The following is an 18,960-nucleotide window of genomic DNA, read 5'->3' on the forward strand; positions in this document are numbered from 1 at the left end:
ATACTTTGAGTAGTTTCGTAAACTTGTCCGCCTTTACATACAAAACTATTCATTAAAAAGTGTCATTATGTATCTGCTTGTAGATAGGTACAAGGTGTATGATCTGGTATATGGTCTTATAGGAAATGATACTAAGAAATAAATAGGGGCACAGTGAGAAGAAGTTATTGTGTAAGTTAATCTGAAGAAATCGAATATGCTGCCTTCATAAATTAATAACCCAAAAAATTGTTTGAACACATATGAGGTAAGGTGGGGTAAGACTATCACCGGGGTAAGACTATCACTTGTATGGAATCCTCATACTGTTAGTCTTGCCCCGATCAAAATAAACTAAGTTAGTCTTACCCCGCCTTACTTTACAGATAGGTATACGGGGTGTCCCTGCCCTGCGGGAAAATCTTCAAAGTGTAGGTTGGTTAAGTAATTTCTCAAAAATATCATAATCTTCCTAAAAAAAACTTGCTTACAAAATACCCCCCGGCACTGACTAAAATAACCGACTTGGTTTAACATTACATCCCAAAACTTTTTTGTAGTAGAGTAGAAGAACTGCGTTGCGAGATTTGCATCTTTTTGCATGAATTGACATGATCCCATCTCTTTTTGTAGGCTGTCCTTCTTTTCGAGTAAACATACCCATACCATACTGATACTATGTATATACATATCATAATACATCTTTATTCATACTCACATCGTCCATCGTAGTGTACCTTTACTTTCCCTACTAATTGTAAGAACTAAAAGGTAACGTTGTTATCGCATATATTTCTATAGGATTACTAACTTAATTATGCAGTTATCTTTAGAACGTGACTAATATTGCTGTATTATTAGATTTTTATTGGCTTAAAAAGCTAAAACCTAATTAAGTTTCAAATTTGGAACTTGTGGGTATGCTAGAAGTACCTTAAAATAATATTGATTGAGAGTGATTGTGCCAGTGACAAAACTAAGGGATTTTAAAGTGTATTAATTCTTAGACTACATGCTCAAATTAAATGTTATTTAGAAAGAATGTTATTGAGATTTGATGGTACGGCCGTGCCACTTTGTTTTGCTCGACTTGGCGGCGGCACTGCCGTGCCCCCAGATCCTTTGTACTTCTTCAGGCCTCAAACTATCTCCATGCCAAATATGTATTATCAAGATGATATTGTTTCAGCGGCTTAAGCGCGACGAAATAACAGACAGACAGACAGAGATACTTTCGCATTTATAATATAGTAAGAATAGGATATATTTATTTTTTCTTGTACCTATTAGAAAAGCTAATTTATAACAACTAATCTATTAAACGAGCAATTCTTGTATATATTTCGGGGATCTCGGAAACGGCTCTAACGATTTCGATGAAATTTGATGATATATGGGCGTTTTCTGGGATGAAAAATCGATCTAGCTAGGTGTCTCTGGGAAAACGCGCATTTTTGAGTTTTTAGGTAGGTATATGTTTTCCGAGCAAAGCTCGGTCTCCCAGATATTTAAACTTTATCCGGCTTACGCTGTCAGCTGTCAAATTTACAAAATAAAATCATTGTAAATTTGATTCATTTTGTTTCATGTAACCTTAGGTACGGGTATTATAATATGTAATAATTCCAAAAATAGTTTTGTTTATATAATATTTTAATATTATAATATGAAAAATGAATAAGGTAAGGTGGCGCAAGACTAACAGTACGAGGATTCCATACAAGTGATAGTCTTACCCCACCTTACCTTACGTATTAAAATTGCCCGGGTTATTCGGGTCCACCCTGTAAGTATGTACTATAGTACTTATACTAAAAAACCGTTCATAGATTTTTGTGCATACGTCATATTATTATTACATATAATATATATTCAACGCCAATATATATAAATATATATATATATATATATATATATATATATATATATATATATGTAATAATAATATGACGTAAACATTGCCAATTAACTTACAGTGCCTCCAATTAAAAATTTGTTGACAATAAATGTAATACTTTCTAATTCCCGTGCCACTTAATCAGCTGTTTTAGGTAAATATTCTATGGGAATTAGGGCACGGAAATTAGAATTCGTAATAAAAAAATTCGCAAAAAATTTAAATCGTGTTTAACCAAACTGTTATGTTATCACTTACATAAAGATACATAAAGGGCTCCTAAATATGACAATTGTTTTTGAAAAGCTATGTGGGAAATAAAATTTATAAGGGGCATCGAAATTAGAAAAAAATTGTCGCCCACCCGGATTCCGAAATACTTATGCGATTTGCTCGAACACGCCGCGGCTTGACGTACATCCGCTTGCTTTGAGAATCAGCCGAATACTGCCAGTACAGGTGAGGCGGGACACGAGGCGGTTCAGATACAGACGTCGGCTGTGAGAGCCCTTTGAGTTTTGCCGACGAAATTTTACTCGCGCGCTCGGACAAAATTTAAACTTCGATCACGAGTTATTTACCACAATGAAGTTAATAGTGTTTGTGCTCAGTGATAGTAAATATCATCTAGTTTAAGTATTTGACACTAAATTAGTGATACTAATGTAGAATTTTTCGTAGGATTTTTCATTATGCTCAAAAGTAGATTCCGGACAGGGCACGGGAGTAGTAATTTGAGCCTTTAGGTATTTTTAAGTGTACTCTAAAAACCAATTAATCAGTGAATTCATATGGAACCCGGTGTGAAAGTGTGGCTTCTTTATGTAAAAAAAAAAATGGTAAGTATTATTTGATGCTAACCCGCGATTTTCATCACGGACAGAAAAAAAATCGTGTTCAGAAATTGACCCATAGCTCAGGGACAAAGCCCTTATCAGGATTTGAACCCAGGGCAGGCGTGGCTCACTCCGCGATTTCGTCGCTTTGCTGCAGGTAGCTAAGAGTACATCCGTTCCACACCAATTTTGGTGGCTAGCCATAAGCCGCACGTGGCGTTGTCGCCACCTAGCGGCCATATCTGTCCTGATCGTAACAGACACGTTTTGTTAGAGAGTGAGTCTTCTGTACCTAGTATACTATTATCCCACCAAAAACATAAATGTAAGAAAGGAGAGCCAAGTTCAATACAAAAATTATGCTTGGCTGTGGGGTTCGCCGCAAAAAGAATGGAGATCTAAATGAGTGCCAAGTTCTATGCAAAAGTGGTTCGTGTAATATTACACTCGGCGCTGGCTAGCCAGTTCCTTTGCTTGAACTTGGCTTGACACGCTGCCGCGTGTCTAGATTTATTCTGTGCCCAAGAGTCCCTGCCACAGATTAGGTATATAATAGTTCTTACCCCCTGCTTCGTACGCAGAGTCACTAATACCGACTAGGCTAGACTCAGAGGTACTTCTTCTTGTCGTACCTACCTAGGTATATATACCTAGTCATGACTAAACGACGTGACGAATATGGAAAATTCACCAATGCTGTCAAAGCAATACCGGGAAGACCATAAGACAACACCTTTTGTATTTGTACCTATACCTACGTACGTCGCTCAGACAGTCTGAAAGGAATTCTGCATCTGCTATACCAATCTTCTGTAAATGGAGTACCTAAGTATACTGCGAACAAACAAGAGTTAACCGACGAAAGAGCTTGGCGACAGACAGTTTTCGCGACATACACTGTCACGTTTATATTCCTAGCCCGGCTGTGGGCTTCTCCCTGAGGAAACTCACGGACAATTAAAGTTACTAAATTAAATAAACACTGAAACTTACCAAAAGCTCAAACAGGTGCTAAACTTATTTCCATCAGCTATTCAGGGCAATAAAGGATATTAAATGAAACGTTAGTTTTTGTGACACATCATTTATTACTAAATTGAAACACGGCAGTTATTCTACATGTAAATCATCAAGCTAGCATAAGCACCCTATATTAATATATGCCAGGCGATAGAGCTGGGTCGTGCCAGAAATGGTTCTAAAAAATGATTTACAAGCAGACCTATCTAAATTTGTTAGTCCCTAAATTATCATTTGCCATCACATATGATTCTACTAAATTCTTTAACTTTAAATTTGGAAAATTGCTTCTAGGATCGAAGGAAAGCGTACACCAACCTCATAACAAATGTTCCACCAGTTCAAGCCCGATGTGTCATCCTCCGCTGTGCCGGAGCCGATTTTGCAGCAGCAGGAATCTGACCCGACACTGCAGAGCGCCACCGAAAAACTAAGGTCTCAGTTAGAAGGTGACGTCTTCTCCACCCAGCAGAAGAGCGAGATCCTCACGGCGAACTGCTCACCAGACACACTTGAAGTTTTAGGAATATGGACAGACTTCCATACTCTGATATGTGACTGAATTCACATTTGTAATAACATAAAAATGAAACCCCGTCAGCTGAAAGAAACATTTCAAGATTAATAACTAGAAGCATGTGCTCTGCTAATCTAAGAGACATTATATGATCTCAGTTTCTCACCAGCTGGAAATTCCTAGAGTGGACTCATCTCACAGTTCTGATACTCCCTCCCAACCACATTGTTTTACCAGCAGACTGGAAACAAAGCGAAATGGTCAAACAGAGATTCAACAAGGAGTTACACCTGAGGACATCTATATATTATCATATTCTACTTACTGTTTGTGGCAAAATAACAACAGTATGAGCTCCCTAGCTCATGGATGCAGCGGCTACTGCATAACCAAGCCTCTGATCGATGCTACCAGAGCATGATGTATTTCGCTTCACTGTTCTATGTATGAAAGATGCCCATCCAGGGCGAAAACCAACCAGGAAATGATCTCAAGCCTAACCATCCCTGGGATGACACAATCAAAATAACAGTAACTAATGAAATTCATGGAACAATTTTGTATGTAAGTATAACTAAAGAAATAAAACATATTTAATTATTTAAACATATTTCAACCTATTTTGTATTTATAAATTGAGTTTTTGATTTAAATATTTATTAATATTATTCCATAAATTTAGGATTTAATTTGAAGTAGCAACACCATCAGCTTCAATTTGTTTCTTATTGGCTGAATGCCTGTCATTTATATTGTTGCTACATCAAAGACTTCCTTGCCATAGAACAAAACTATCCTATATTCGAGACAATCCTAAAAACGTTAAACTGAGCTAACCATACAAAGTGCCGTGTCACAACACCTTGGCTTTAGTCCCCGATGTTATTACCTACTTCCCTACGCGTGAACATTTTGCATCAATATACAAACGTGTCGTTTTCAATTCACCGAGTTAAGCTATATCCATGCAACAGTGCTTGGATATAGCTTGGCAAACACAACTTGTCAGTCAGTAAAACCGCTTTCTTTTGGGTGCTAGTATGTACATACTAGCGTAGGTAAACAATTCCGTTAGCAAATTTCATAGACTATGTATGACGGTAACGAAATGGAAGGAACGAATAACGTATGGACATTTTAGGATACTTTTTAGGGTTCCGTACCTCAAAAGGAAAAAACGGAACCCTTATAGGATCACTCGTGCGTCTGTCTGTCCGTCCGTCTGTCACAGCCAATTTGCTCCGAAACTACTGGACCAATTAAGTTGAAATTTCGTACACATATGTAAGTCTGTGATCCAAAAACGGATATGTAACGTCAACAAATGAATTTTAAACATAGGGGCTACTTTTGGGGGGTAAACCATAAAATTAAAAATCAAAGTTTTGCAAACTATGCCGTGTTACATATCAAACGAAAGAGCTCATTGTGAGAATCTCAAATATATTTTTTTTATAAATTTACGATAAAAGTTTTAGAAGTTATTCAAGAAAATAGACAAAAAATGACCATTCCCCCCCTCTATCTCCGAAACTACTAAGTCTAAAATTCTGAAAAAAATACACAAAATAGTCCTTTACCTAAAGATGACAGAAAACTTATTAGAAATCTAGAGTCAAGCGTGAGTCGGATTTAAAAACAAAAATGCGGTTTAGGTTTTTTTAGGGACACAGCCGCAATACTTTCAGTGAAACATGATGTAGACAGCTATTGCGAAGGCCCTAGGCTGATATCCGCATAAGGCCGAAGACCCGAAGCGTCCCGAAGAGGCGTGCCTTTAGCTTCATGCGTGAGTTGGACTGTAGATAAAAAAATGCGACTAGGCTGTATCTGGCACACAGCCGCAATGATACTTATAGTACTGATTGATTAGGTTACTAGGTATTGTCACGTGTTTTAAAAAGCACTATACAGGGTGGCCAAAAAATAAACTAAGTGTATTCCCGTTGCCGACGTCACAGAATAAGTAATAGTATCATAGAGAACGGACACGCACCGCCCCGCCCCGACTCGTATTACCTCGCCCCGCGACTGAGTTCTGACGGACTCCTGACATACGCTCAGTTCGGCTAGCGACGCCGCGACGCGATGACGCAACGTTCAAAATGCCGGTGTATTGTGCGATGTACGGGTACCTACTTATTGTAGAAATGAATAATAATATAGTTTTCCAAAGAGACGAAATGTGTATCAGTAAATAAGGCTATACTAAAGCGTAAAAATAATAATATCATATGAATTAAAAAACCCGTTCGTTGAATTTGTGAATGTTAAGCCAACATTTAATATTTAAAGTACCTAAGGTAACTAGACCTTCTACACAGATATTCCTCGTAAATGTTTTATTTTTAGTTTAACACTCTTTTCACAAAAAAGAACTTGTTGGTCGCGGGACATTCGCGTTTGATTTTTAATTTAATTTTAAGAATTTATGAATTAATTATGTATGTTATATAAAATAATCAATAGGCATCAAAACAATAAGGTACATTTAATAATGGCGTGTTGAAAGTCCAAGTACGTGCAGGACTATAAACTGACAAAGCCAATTCAACAATTAGAGCGAAATAAAACATAAACCTATATTTTGTTTTTTTACGTATTTCGGTCGAATTATGCAACGCAGCGGGCCGCTCGTCGTGTCCTTCGGCCGGCCTCGGCAAGCCTCGGCTTCGCCTTCCCCGCGCGCCGCACGAGTCAGCCCTAAGCCACTTACTCACACAATGACGCGTGTACAGACGTGCCGTGCACACATATAAACGCAAATGATTTTCGATGTATGGCGTGTCCGCCCTGTGCCGACGTGCAACCCCGAAATCGCGAAGAAAAATTTGGCTGTTTCATACGTTTTGGCTGGTCCGTTTTCTATGGGAGGATACATTTTATTTCGCGATTTCGCGTCCCATAGTAAATGTTGCTCAGTAGGTATAATCCCAAAACCTCCCTGGCTACGGGAATGTGCGTATTTTTTGGCCACCTTGTAGGTATTATCTCTCTTCGGCCTTCGCTTTTAAAACACTTGCGGAAGTTGTAGGAAGCGCGACCCGTCGGACGCTCCGAGTTTTAAGCTCTACGCGGAGCCACAGAATAAATAATAGTACTAGGTACAGAAGACTCACTCTCTAACAAAACGCGTCTGTCACGATCAGCACAGATATGGCCGCTAGGTGGCGACAGCGCCACGCGCGGCTTATGGCAAACCCCAAAATTGGGGTCGAACGGATGTACTTTTAGCTACCTGTAGCAAAGCGACGAAATCGCGGAGTGAGACACGCCTGGCGGAGCTCGGTCTTCAGTCTTCGCATTTAGACACTTGTACTATTGTTCGGCATTTGATTTCCTATCTAAGCTACTTTGCATATTTGCAGAGATATCTAGACACGCGGCAGCGTGTCAAGCCAAGTTCAAGCAAAGGAACTGGCTAGCCAGCGCCAAGTGTAATATTACACGAACCACTTGGTGCCACTTTTGACCCTTCTATAACTCAAAACATCTTTAACGTAAACACATAAAACTACGTGTGTTTAATTATATCCATAAGGACATCTAGAAGCCCAAATTTCATGAAGCTAGCTCAAACGGTTATAAAGATAATATCTTTATATTATGAAGGTCAAAAAGTCGTAAATTTTAAGACTGACTGACAGACTTATAGTACCTAAACCTAACCTACTTCCAGATGACCTAGAAGGATGAAATTTGGAATCCAGCTCAGTTATTGTGTGAAAGCGTAGGAAAAAATCTAAAAATAAAAAAAGTCATAAAATAGGGGGGGTCCCCATACAAAAAAACCATTTTTTATTGTGACTGACATATAAGTACCTAAACCTAACCTACTTCCAGATGACCTAGAAGGATGAAATTTGGAATCCAGCTCGGTTATTGTGTGTAAGCGTAGGAAAAAATCTAAAAATAAAAAAAGTTAAAAAATAGGGGGGGGGGGGTCCCCATACAAAAAACCTGTAATACGCGCTAAACAACCGGCCAACGGTGTGTCGTTGGCGACGCGCGGCACCACATAATTAATACAAAGAACAGAAGTAAAAAATATTTTTTTTTTTTTTTTTTTATGCATGGGTTTACTCATGGCCACAGACTAGCCGAGGCGTAGACGTGGCCTACGATGGATGGATGGATGGTGGCCTACGTGGCAGCGGAAACACAAGAAAAAACATTAAATCTCAATACCTGCCTAGTTTTCTTTACAAAAAGTATTGATATCCCATCAAAAACATAAATGAAAAAAAGGAGAGCCAAGTTCAATACAAAAATTATGCTTGGCTGTGGGGTTCACCGCAAAAAGAATGGAAATCTAAATGAGTGCCAAGTTCTATGCAGAATCCAAATATGTATTTATAGGAACAAAATAACATTATAAACAAGTATTAAACTCTATTTCTTTGCTTTATTGGATACCTATAACAATTGCTGTTATTTAAAAAAAATGTGAGATCTTAAAGTAGGTTAGATTTGGCTTGGCCAGTTTTTATCAGAATTACAAAATATATATGTTGAATAACTTTATAAAATGACTGATGTAATGAAAACTGGCCAAGTCAAATCTTACCTGCTTTAAGATCTCGCATTTTTTTTAAATAACAGCAATTGTTATAGGTATCCAATAAAGCAAATAAATAGAGTTTAATACTTGTTTATAATGTTATTTTGTTCCTATAAATACATATTTGGATTCTGCATAGAACTTGGCACTTATTTAGATTTCCATTCTTTTTGCGGCGAACCCCACAGCCAAGCATAATTTTTGTATTGAACTTGGCTCTCCTTTTTTACATTTATGTTTTTGATGGGATAAGCCACCACGCCAGAAAACTTCATATTACATGTGTTGAAAACTTGATTGACTCATTCGGGTTTTTCAAGACGTTTCTCTCACGTCACGTTACACGTACAAAAAAAATTGTTGAAAATTGTGTGTTGTACGGAACCCTTGAAACGCGAGTCCGACTCGCACTTGATCAATATTTTTTTCCTATTAAGGTCGAAAGGCCTCGCGATCCTGAGTGGAAATAACATAAAAATCCGCACTTAAAAGGATATACCTACTTAGAAGTATAAAAAATGGATTTTTTGAAATGTGCCTTTTCTACTAATAAAATTGGTCTAACCCGTAATTTTCCCAAGGTGACCCCAGAATGGTTTGGGTGGCTCCACTACATGACGGACCAGGTGCCGTGCTGCAACCTCATCAAGTGCTGTATGCGGCAATCGGACTGCCACAACCGGTGGCTCCTGCCTCCCGAGGAGAACATGACGGGCACCACACGCCAGTACTACCCGTACTCCACCACCAGGCAGGCCGTCGCGGTGTGGGACGGTTAGTTAGTTAGTTAGTTAGTAGCCGAGGAGAACATGACGGGCACCACACGCCAGTACTACCCGTACTCCACCACCAGGCAGGCCGTCACGGTGTGGGACGGTTAGTTAGTTAGTAGCCGAGGAGAACATGACGGGCACCACACGCCAGTACTACCCGTACTCCACCACCAGGCAGGCCGTCGCGGTGTGGGACGGTTAGTTAGTTAGTAGCCGAGGAGAACATGACGGGCACCACACGCCAGTACTACCCGTACTCCACCACCAGGCAGGCCGTCGCGGTGTGGGACGGTTAGTTAGTTAGTTAGTTAGTAGCCGAGGAGAACATGACGGGCACCACACGCCAGTACTACCCGTACTCCACCACCAGGCAGGCCGTCGCGGTGTGGGACGGTTAGTTAGTTAGTTAGTAGCCGAGGAGAACATGACGGGCACCACACGCCAGTACTACCCGTACTCCACCACCAGGCAGGCCGTCACGGTGTGGGACGGTTAGTTAGTTAGTTAGTAGCCGAGGAGAACATGACGGGCACCACACGCCAGTACTACCCGTACTCCACCACCAGGCAGGCCGTCGCGGTGTGGGACGGTTAGTTAGTTAGTTAGTAGCCGAGGAGAACATGACGGGCACCACACGCCAGTACTACCCGTACTCCACCACCAGGCAGGCCGTCACGGTGTGGGACGGTTAGTTAGTTAGTTAGTTAGTTAGTAGCCGAGGTGAACATGACGGGCACCACACGCCAGTACTACCCGTACTCCACCACCAGGCAGGCCGTCGCGGTGTGGGACGGTTAGTTAGTTAGTTAGTTAGTAGCCGAGGTGAACATGACGGGCACCACACGCCAGTACTACCCGTACTCCAACACCAGGCAGGCCGTCACGGTGTGGGACGGTTAGTTAGTTAGTTAGTTAGTTAGTTAGTAGCCGAGGAGAACATGACGGGCACCACACGCCAGTACTACCCGTACTCCACCACCAGGCAGGCCGTCACGGTGTGGGACGGTTAGTTAATTAGTTAGTTGGTAGCCGAGGAGAACATGACGGGCACCACACGCCAGTACTACCCGTACTCCACCACCAGGCAGGCCGTCACGGTGTAGGACGGTTAGTTAGTTAGTTAGTAGCCGAGGAGAACATGACGGGCACCACACGCCAGTACTACCCGTACTCCACCACCAGGCAGGCCGTCGCGGTGTGGGACGGTTAGTTAGTTAGTTAGTTAGTAGCCGAGGTGAACATGACGGGCACCACACGCCAGTACTACCCGTACTCCACCACCAGGCAGGCCGTCGCGGTGTGGGACGGTTAGTTAGTTAGTTAGTAGCCGAGGAGAACATGACGGGCACCACACGCCAGTACTACCCGTACTCCACCACCAGGCAGGCCGTCACGGTGTGGGACGGTTAGTTAGTTAGTTAGTAGCCGAGGAGAACATGACGGGCACCACACGCCAGTACTACCCGTACTCCACCACCAGGCAGGCCGTCGCGGTGTGGGACGGTTAGTTAGTTAGTTAGTAGCCGAGGTGAACATGACGGGCACCACACGCCAGTACTACCCGTACTCCACCACCAGGCAGGCCGTCGCGGTGTGGGACGGTTAGTTAGTTAGTTAGTAGCCGAGGAGAACATGACGGGCACCACACGCCAGTACTACCCGTACTCCACCACCAGGCAGGCCGTCGCGGTGTGGGACGGTTAGTTAGTTAGTTAGTTAGTAGCCGAGGTGAACATGACGGGCACCACACGCCAGTACTACCCGTACTCCACCACCAGGCAGGCCGTCGCGGTGTGGGACGGTTAGTTAGTTAGTTAGTAGCCGAGGAGAACATGACGGGCACCACACGCCAGTACTACCCGTACTCCACCACCAGGCAGGCCGTCACGGTGTGGGACGGTTAGTTAGTTAGTTAGTAGCCGAGGAGAACATGACGGGCACCACACGCCAGTACTACCCGTACTCCACCACCAGGCAGGCCGTCGCGGTGTGGGACGGTTAGTTAGTTAGTTAGTTAGTAGCCGAGGAGAACATGACGGGCACCACACGCCAGTACTACCCGTACTCCACCACCAGGCAGGCCGTCACGGTGTGGGACGGTTAGTTAAAATACCTGTCTATAATATGTTTAAGGGCGTCCGCCACGTAATTCGGGTGCACGCACGGAGCGGGCGCACGCGCGCGGGTGTAGCCGTAGCCTAAGCAAATTAGAAAAATGTGCGGAAATAATTCGTGTAGTTTTGAAAATTGGTACAGGTATACCTTGTGGTGTACAGATAAACATACTTACGTAGGTCACGCGATAAGTTTTGAGATGCTCGAAATTCGAAAATGGAACGCACCTGAATTATACGTTTTTAAAAAGCATTTTTTTTTTTAATAGAACACAAGTTGCCGATTCGCTCCAATTTAAAAAATGAATGAATATATTACAGTCATTTTTCCAAAACTGTTCCCGCGTTTTTTCTTTGAAACGATGGAGCTTAACCGCGAACATTTGCGTGCTATGATATTTTATGATTTTAAATTTGGTTTATCTGAACAATTGTGTTTGCAACTATTGCAGTCAGCGTTAGGAGATTCTGCTCCTTCACGGGCAACAGTTTTTAGATGGTTCAACGAATTTAAAAGGGGTAGAACCAGCCTCGAAGATGATCACCGAAGTGGTCGCCCGCAAACAGCAGTACCTGCAGAAAACGTGTGGACTACTGAAATGTTGGTGCGAGAAGATCCACGATAGGCCGGGAGACAGTGACACATTTTACTGAGTCATTTGTACCAGTATGGCGGGTCGTCAGGGGTCTAAGTACGTAATGAAGGAAAGAAAAATGATGGTCATAGCTCTGGTACCGGCGGCCCAATCGCGTGGGCGTTAGTCGAACGTGTCGGATAAAATACGAGTGTCGAACGATTTGTTCCACAAAAATCTTCGTATTTTCCGATAGTCCATAAAAAAGAAGTAGGCGGTAGCGTAATGCCATACTACTCCGGTGTGACTTACAGCCCGCCATACTGAGGCGAACACATTAATTTAAAAAAAACAATTCAATCATTTGACCCCTGACGAACCGCCGTACTGGTACAAATGACCCAGTAAAATGTGTCACTATCTCCCGGTCTAGAATAACATACAAGGACATAGAGAAGATCCTAGCGGTCAATTCGGGGAGCGTTAATATAATCCTACATCAATATCTTGGAGTGAGGTAGGTCTGTTGTCGTTAGATCCCGCGTTTGCTCTAACAAACTGATGAAGTTGCGATTTCTGCCCTATCGGATCAAGACTGGCAAAAATGTTTTCAAAGTTGGTTTAGATGAATGGAACAGTATTCTTAAAAGAAATACAGACCTTGAATCTTCAATAACAGCATATTTCGCATATGCCTACGCGTGGCTCCGCTATGGTGTGGTCTTGTGGTTCCCCAGCACAGATACCTATGATTTGTTTATCATGCAAAAGCGATGTGTCCGTATCTTGACTAATACCCAAGTACCAAACAGTTGCCGTCCGCACTTCATACAACTTAAATTACTTACCTTGCCCTGTATTTACATCTTAGAAGCAGCACGTTTTGTCAGGAAGCATTCTGAACTATTCAAAACCAGAAGCCAAGTCTGCAACAGTAGGAATAGATCTAAAAACAAGCTAGTCATACCAAACACGAAGTTAGCCATGTGCAAGAAGGGCCCATTCTATCAATGTATCACAATAACTAACAAACTACCCGATCATATTATGCAAGAACCCAATGACAATAAATTTAAAACCACATTAAAGAAAATGCTGATTGACAAAGCATACTACTCAATAGATGAATTTGTAAACGATCGGTCACTATTATAATTATAGGTAACTCGCCTTATGTACCTACCTACTGAGATCTTAATAATAATAATATTATAGCCAATAAGCCTGACATCGTGCTGATAGATCGATCGCAGCGCCGGGCCGTGCTCGTCGACGTCACCATCCCCCATGATGAGAATCTCGTGAAGGCCGAGAAGGACAAGTCCAGCAAGTACCTAGACTTAGCTCACGAGATAACCGCCATGTGGGATGTTGACTCGACGATCATTGTTCCTATAGTCGTGTCAGCGAACGGTCTCATAGCGAAGAGTCTCGACCAACACCTAGAGAGACTCTCGCTAGGTGGTTGGATCAAGGGTCAGATGCAGAAGGCGGTAATTTTGGACACGGCGCGTATAGTACGTCGATTCCTCACTCTGCGGCCCTGACCACCGGCAGCTTGGGCCCTGCCCCGCTGCCGGCGGCACCCTAGGTTAGGTTTTTTATAATGTGTTTATAATTTTTTTTTTATTGTTTGTAAGTGTTTTTATATTTTACTTTTATATCCATATTATAATTAACCTAACTTAAGAAGAAAAATAAATAAAGAAGATAATAATATTGTAAATGTAGTTTAATTTTGTATACTCAATCCTATAATTTACATTGCGAAATTATAATCTTATTATAATTCCTATGCTGACATTAACGTAATATAATTATGATAACTGACATGAATAGAATGAAACTTTTAATAAAATGATATGTTGACGTTTATGATACTATGATACATGCTATAATTAAATGAAACTTATTAATTTGCCAGTATAATAAATGAATAATAAATAAATAAATTTAACTCGCACTGTTAAGGTACGGGATACTTACCTAATATAAAATAAGGTAAGTTAATGTGTACATATATATTATGTTTCTAGTTTTAAGGACAATAATATTGTGTGCCCTTACAGGGAGTCATGTACCTACCATTTTATATACTTGTAACACCTTATGTACAGAGAGCGCAACTTTGATGCCGATGACAGACGTATGACGTTAAGCTAAATACAGAGTGTTGTTATGTAGATTATAGATACTTAAACAAATAACAATTTATTAGCCTCTTTAGTTTACTGATATTGAAACTTGAGAGTTTTTATACGTACTGGCCACGTATAAACATATAACTAACTGTCTTTGTCATGTTAAAAACAAGATTGTTGGAAATGACAACCAGTTACTGTTTACTTATTTTTTTATTAGTAAAATATAACCGAAATATTATTGTTTGAAGTTGCTATGGAGTCTTTGCAGCCGTATTTGCAGAAATTTCCTTTTCTGATTGTAAAAAATGTGACCAAAATTTAACAGCAAAAGCAATATAGAGAAACATTTGAAAACAACAAAGCATATTGAACGAGAAGGAGATCGTTTCGTATCGTTTTTTAATGTTTACATAATTTTTTGTGTAAATTACCAAGCATTTTTATAAATAAAGAATTATATATATATATTATCATTATTAAGAATCATTGAGGTGTTACAATGTTGTTTTAAAAAAACATCCTATATGTGACTTAACGTCATAATGACGTCATCGGCACCAAAGTTGTGCTCTCTGCTTATGTATTATGAACATGACTACAGTGAATTAAGAATAAAGAACTTTGAATATAGAAAAATAGAGAGTAATTTGAAAAAATTTAATATAAATAGTGCTAATATCTTGAATAGTTTTTCTGTATCTCAAAACTTATCGAGTGACCTACGTAAAAGTCCTCGAGGGTAGGGGGTGTGCTAGGGGTGTAGAGGGGAGTTGAAGGTACCTTTTTTCATATTTTTGCTAATATCTTGAAAATCTGTACGAATAGCATTATAATTACTTCGGACAAAAGTTTAAACATAAAATTTACTACAAATTTGGTTATGGTCATTTTTACTCTGCGATCAATAGTTTAGGAGCTACAGGCTGTTAAAGTTAAATAAGTGATAAAAAATAGACCCCAGCACACCCCTACCCTGAAGGACTTTTAAAGCCTGACAACAGTTTATTTGACCCTCGCCATTTTGCGGATTTTCAATGGTAATCCAGTCAATTTGTCGAATTTTGTAACCTGGCTCTTTTGCGTCAAATCCGGTAGTTCTGATTTTTGGCAGACTTGTTTATGATGTTGGCCTAATGAATAATCCAAGTTTGTGACTTCGAACGCCGAACGCAACTTTCTCAAAAATCTAATAAACCGCAATTTTTTTTAGATTTTGGCGATTGTAACCCTAAAGTACTAGTTTTTGGTAGTAACTTCCTGGGGCGTTTTTAAAGTAGACTAAATTTGCTACAATAAGACACTAGAATTGTCTCTGTACATCTAATATTTTCCGAGATAAAGCCTTTCAAAATTTTATATTTAAATTTTTATATTTTTAAATATTTTTAAAAAATAGGCACTCATACATTTTTTTATGGAAAATAAATATTTTGTAGAACGTGCCGGTGATGAATTCCATAGAAATTACCTACCTAACCCTTATATTATAGCTAAGAACTGATGTAAAATTATACAATTTTGAAAGGCTTTATCTCGGAAAATATTAGGTGTACAGAGACAATTCTAGTGTCTTATTGTAGCAATTTTAGTCTACTTTAAAAACGCCCTAGGAAGTTTCTATCAAAAACTAGTACTTTAGGGTTATAATCGCCTAAATCTAAAAAAAATTGCGGTTTATTCGATTTTTGACAAAGTTGCGTTCGGCGCTCGAGGTCACAAACTTGGATTATTCATTGGGCCAACATCATAAACAAGCCTGCAAAAAATCAGAACTACCGGATTTGACGCAAACGCAAAATGTATAATTTTACTGTATTATGGTACTTATTTCTTTTACTGGCAACAAGTACTCTTTGACAACGAACGTTGGATGTCATCGAATGTCACCGATGTAAACAAACGGAAATTATCTACTAATATATTCAAATATAAACGGTTTTATTACAAAAATGCCAAAATAAATTACCAAAGATGCGAAAAAAATTGTAGTGAATGCAATCAAATACTTATAGCTTAAAAAGACGAAGGATTACATAGCATTCCAATAAACAATGTTTTAAAGTTGGTTGTTGACATGACCGGTATTGACATTTTATAGTGCGGTTTTATTGAACTGGTTAGTTGTTTGGTTTAAACTTTAATATTTCATATAAGCTTTATGTAGATCGACGGTAAAAATCCTATAATCGAATTGGAGACTGAACGTTTTATAATCGAGGTAGGAAAGCGACACGACATCTGATGAAAATCAGACTTCATCAGAGTCAGAAAACGAAGAATATATAAATATTGAATATATAGCTTGTTATGAATAGGTAAATTGAAAGAACCGAATTCTCTGTAAGAAATGTTTTGACATTATACGAGTATTAACATGAAGCCAATGCCCACTACCCCGACTATACATGACGTACGCACATTATTGCCATACGTAAGCTGTTTGCAGCGACACTATCTCAGAGTTAAATAAACTGTTGTCAGGCTTTAGTATGTTTATCTGGACACCACAAGGTATACCTGTACCAATTTTGAAAACTACACGAATTATTTCCGCAGCTTGCCCAAATTCGGCTTAATTTGCTTAGGCTAGTGTAATTGTAGGTAAAATCCGCCGCACGCGCCCGCGCCAGATAGCGACGCCTTGATCACATTTTCATTCCTATATAATAAAATTATGATATTTACTACAGTTTTTAACCTCTATAATTTAACATTTTTCCTCAGGTTCGTCTCTATGCGAGTTGCCCTGTCCCCCCGTTTGCTGCGATAGTAAACACTCGTAAATCTCGTAATCACTTCCAACAGAAAACGTAATTAATGTTGACAATTATTAAATAGTGACACAATAAAGAGATACTTTCGAATGTGATGTGGATATGTTTGTTTTATAATCGTAACTAAAACCTAAAGTAAAAACAGTATACTTAACACTCTCTGTCCATCGGTGGATCTTATGCAATGTAATAAGGTTTACGAACTGTCAGTTGAGCGTTTTCGAAAAAAATTTTTTACATTTCATTCATGTCTTCAAAATATTGACTTCTTGGGCTCATTTTACTCAGAATCATTTGTACATTTACGCCTCATACATGAAAAAAATTGTCCCAAGATTTCCTCTCCAGATTGTCATATTTTGTATGAAAAAATATTTTTCCTTTGCGTCACGTTCATACAAAAAAAATATTCATACAAAAATGTGACGATCTGGAAAGGAAATCTGAAAAGGGACACATTATTTTCATGTATGAGGCGTGAATGTACAAATGATTCTGAGTAAAATGAGCCCAAGGAGTCAATATTTTGTAGACATGAATACCTGGTTTGTTAGTGCACGACACCTTGCACTTTGTGACTATGCGCTGAAACTTGGCACAGTTGATTCTTAGCTGGTCTTGAGCAGAAATAGACCGGTAGACATCGAGAACCACGTCTGATTTAGTGGGAGGGAGGGGGGAAGTTTGACGCCGCCGCGCTTCACTTGGAGCAACATATCTCTAAAACTATACCTATAAAATAGATTAGATGCCCTAATAGATTAGGGCATGTGATATATCATTTTCGGATAAATTAAGAATGAGGAATCTAGTTTTGGAACAAAAACAATGCACTTTCTAACAAAAAAAAAAGCATAAAGTATAAAAGACTAAAAAAAGTATTTATGAATTTTTCATAATTACCAAATTTTCTTTAGAGTTTAGTAGGAATCTGAAAACACAAAATACAGTCGTAAAGCTACACTTATTACGTTTAAGAAAATATATAGTTTATTATACAAAACCATTGATAATGGGAGATAAAAAATAATATTAAGCGTGGGTCAGAGTGATCTCAATACTAAATATTATTAAGGTGGGAAAGTTACTTATAACTTGTTCTACAGTCGTTTATTGTTTTTAGTTTTTCATAACTAACTCGTAACCGGTAGCCCGCAGCAAAAAAATATCTTTTACTTAAATAATCTGTTTCAGATTTCTTATAAAATAAGTGCTACTTTTTTTCGCTAGGATGAATATTTTTAAAAAATTGAAGGGAGAAAATAAATTGTAAGGCCCCTTTTTTAGTTATTCGTATTAAATGACTCGTAAACGATGGCCAATAGCACAATTTTTTTTATTACATGAATAATTTACATAAAATTGCTAGGGTCAATATTAAAAAAGATATTAAAGAGAAATAAAAATAAATTCTAAGGTCCTCTTTTTAAATATTGACCCTAGCGAAAAAGTTTGAATAACCTTTTTTGTAGGAAATTTTATGTAAATTATTCATGTAATAAAACATTTTTTGCTCTTGGCCATCGTTTACGAGTTATTTACGAATTACTAAAAAAGGGGACCTAAGTATTTATTTTCTCCCTTCAATATTTTTTTTTATATTGATGGTAGCGAAAAAAAGTAGCACTTATTTTATAAGAAATCTGAAACAGATTATTTACGTAACAGATATTTTTTTGCTGTGGGCTATCTTTTACGAGTTATTTACGAAAAACAAGAAAAATAAACGATTGTAGAACAAACTATAAATAACTTTCCCACATTCATAAT

At 39.1% G+C, this 18,960-nt stretch overlaps 1 protein-coding gene across 1 annotated transcript in view; it reads left to right on the forward strand.

Moving 5' to 3' along the window:
• LOC134678972 (probable NADH dehydrogenase [ubiquinone] 1 alpha subcomplex subunit 12) overlaps window positions 1-17,214 on the forward strand; it is a 70,702-nt gene extending 53,488 nt beyond the window's left edge. Inside the window, exons 3-4 of the mRNA XM_063537731.1 lie at window positions 9,392-9,584; window positions 17,141-17,214. Of these exons, the coding sequence (XP_063393801.1) occupies window positions 9,392-9,584; window positions 17,141-17,199 (252 nt within the window). The 3' untranslated portion in view covers window positions 17,200-17,214. The remainder of the gene's footprint in view (window positions 1-9,391; window positions 9,585-17,140) is intronic.
• The last annotated feature ends 1,746 nt before the right edge of the window (window positions 17,215-18,960 follow it).

Source organism: Cydia fagiglandana, chromosome Z, assembly GCF_963556715.1.
Source record: "Cydia fagiglandana chromosome Z, ilCydFagi1.1, whole genome shotgun sequence".
Taxonomy (NCBI): Eukaryota; Metazoa; Arthropoda; class Insecta; order Lepidoptera; family Tortricidae; genus Cydia; species Cydia fagiglandana.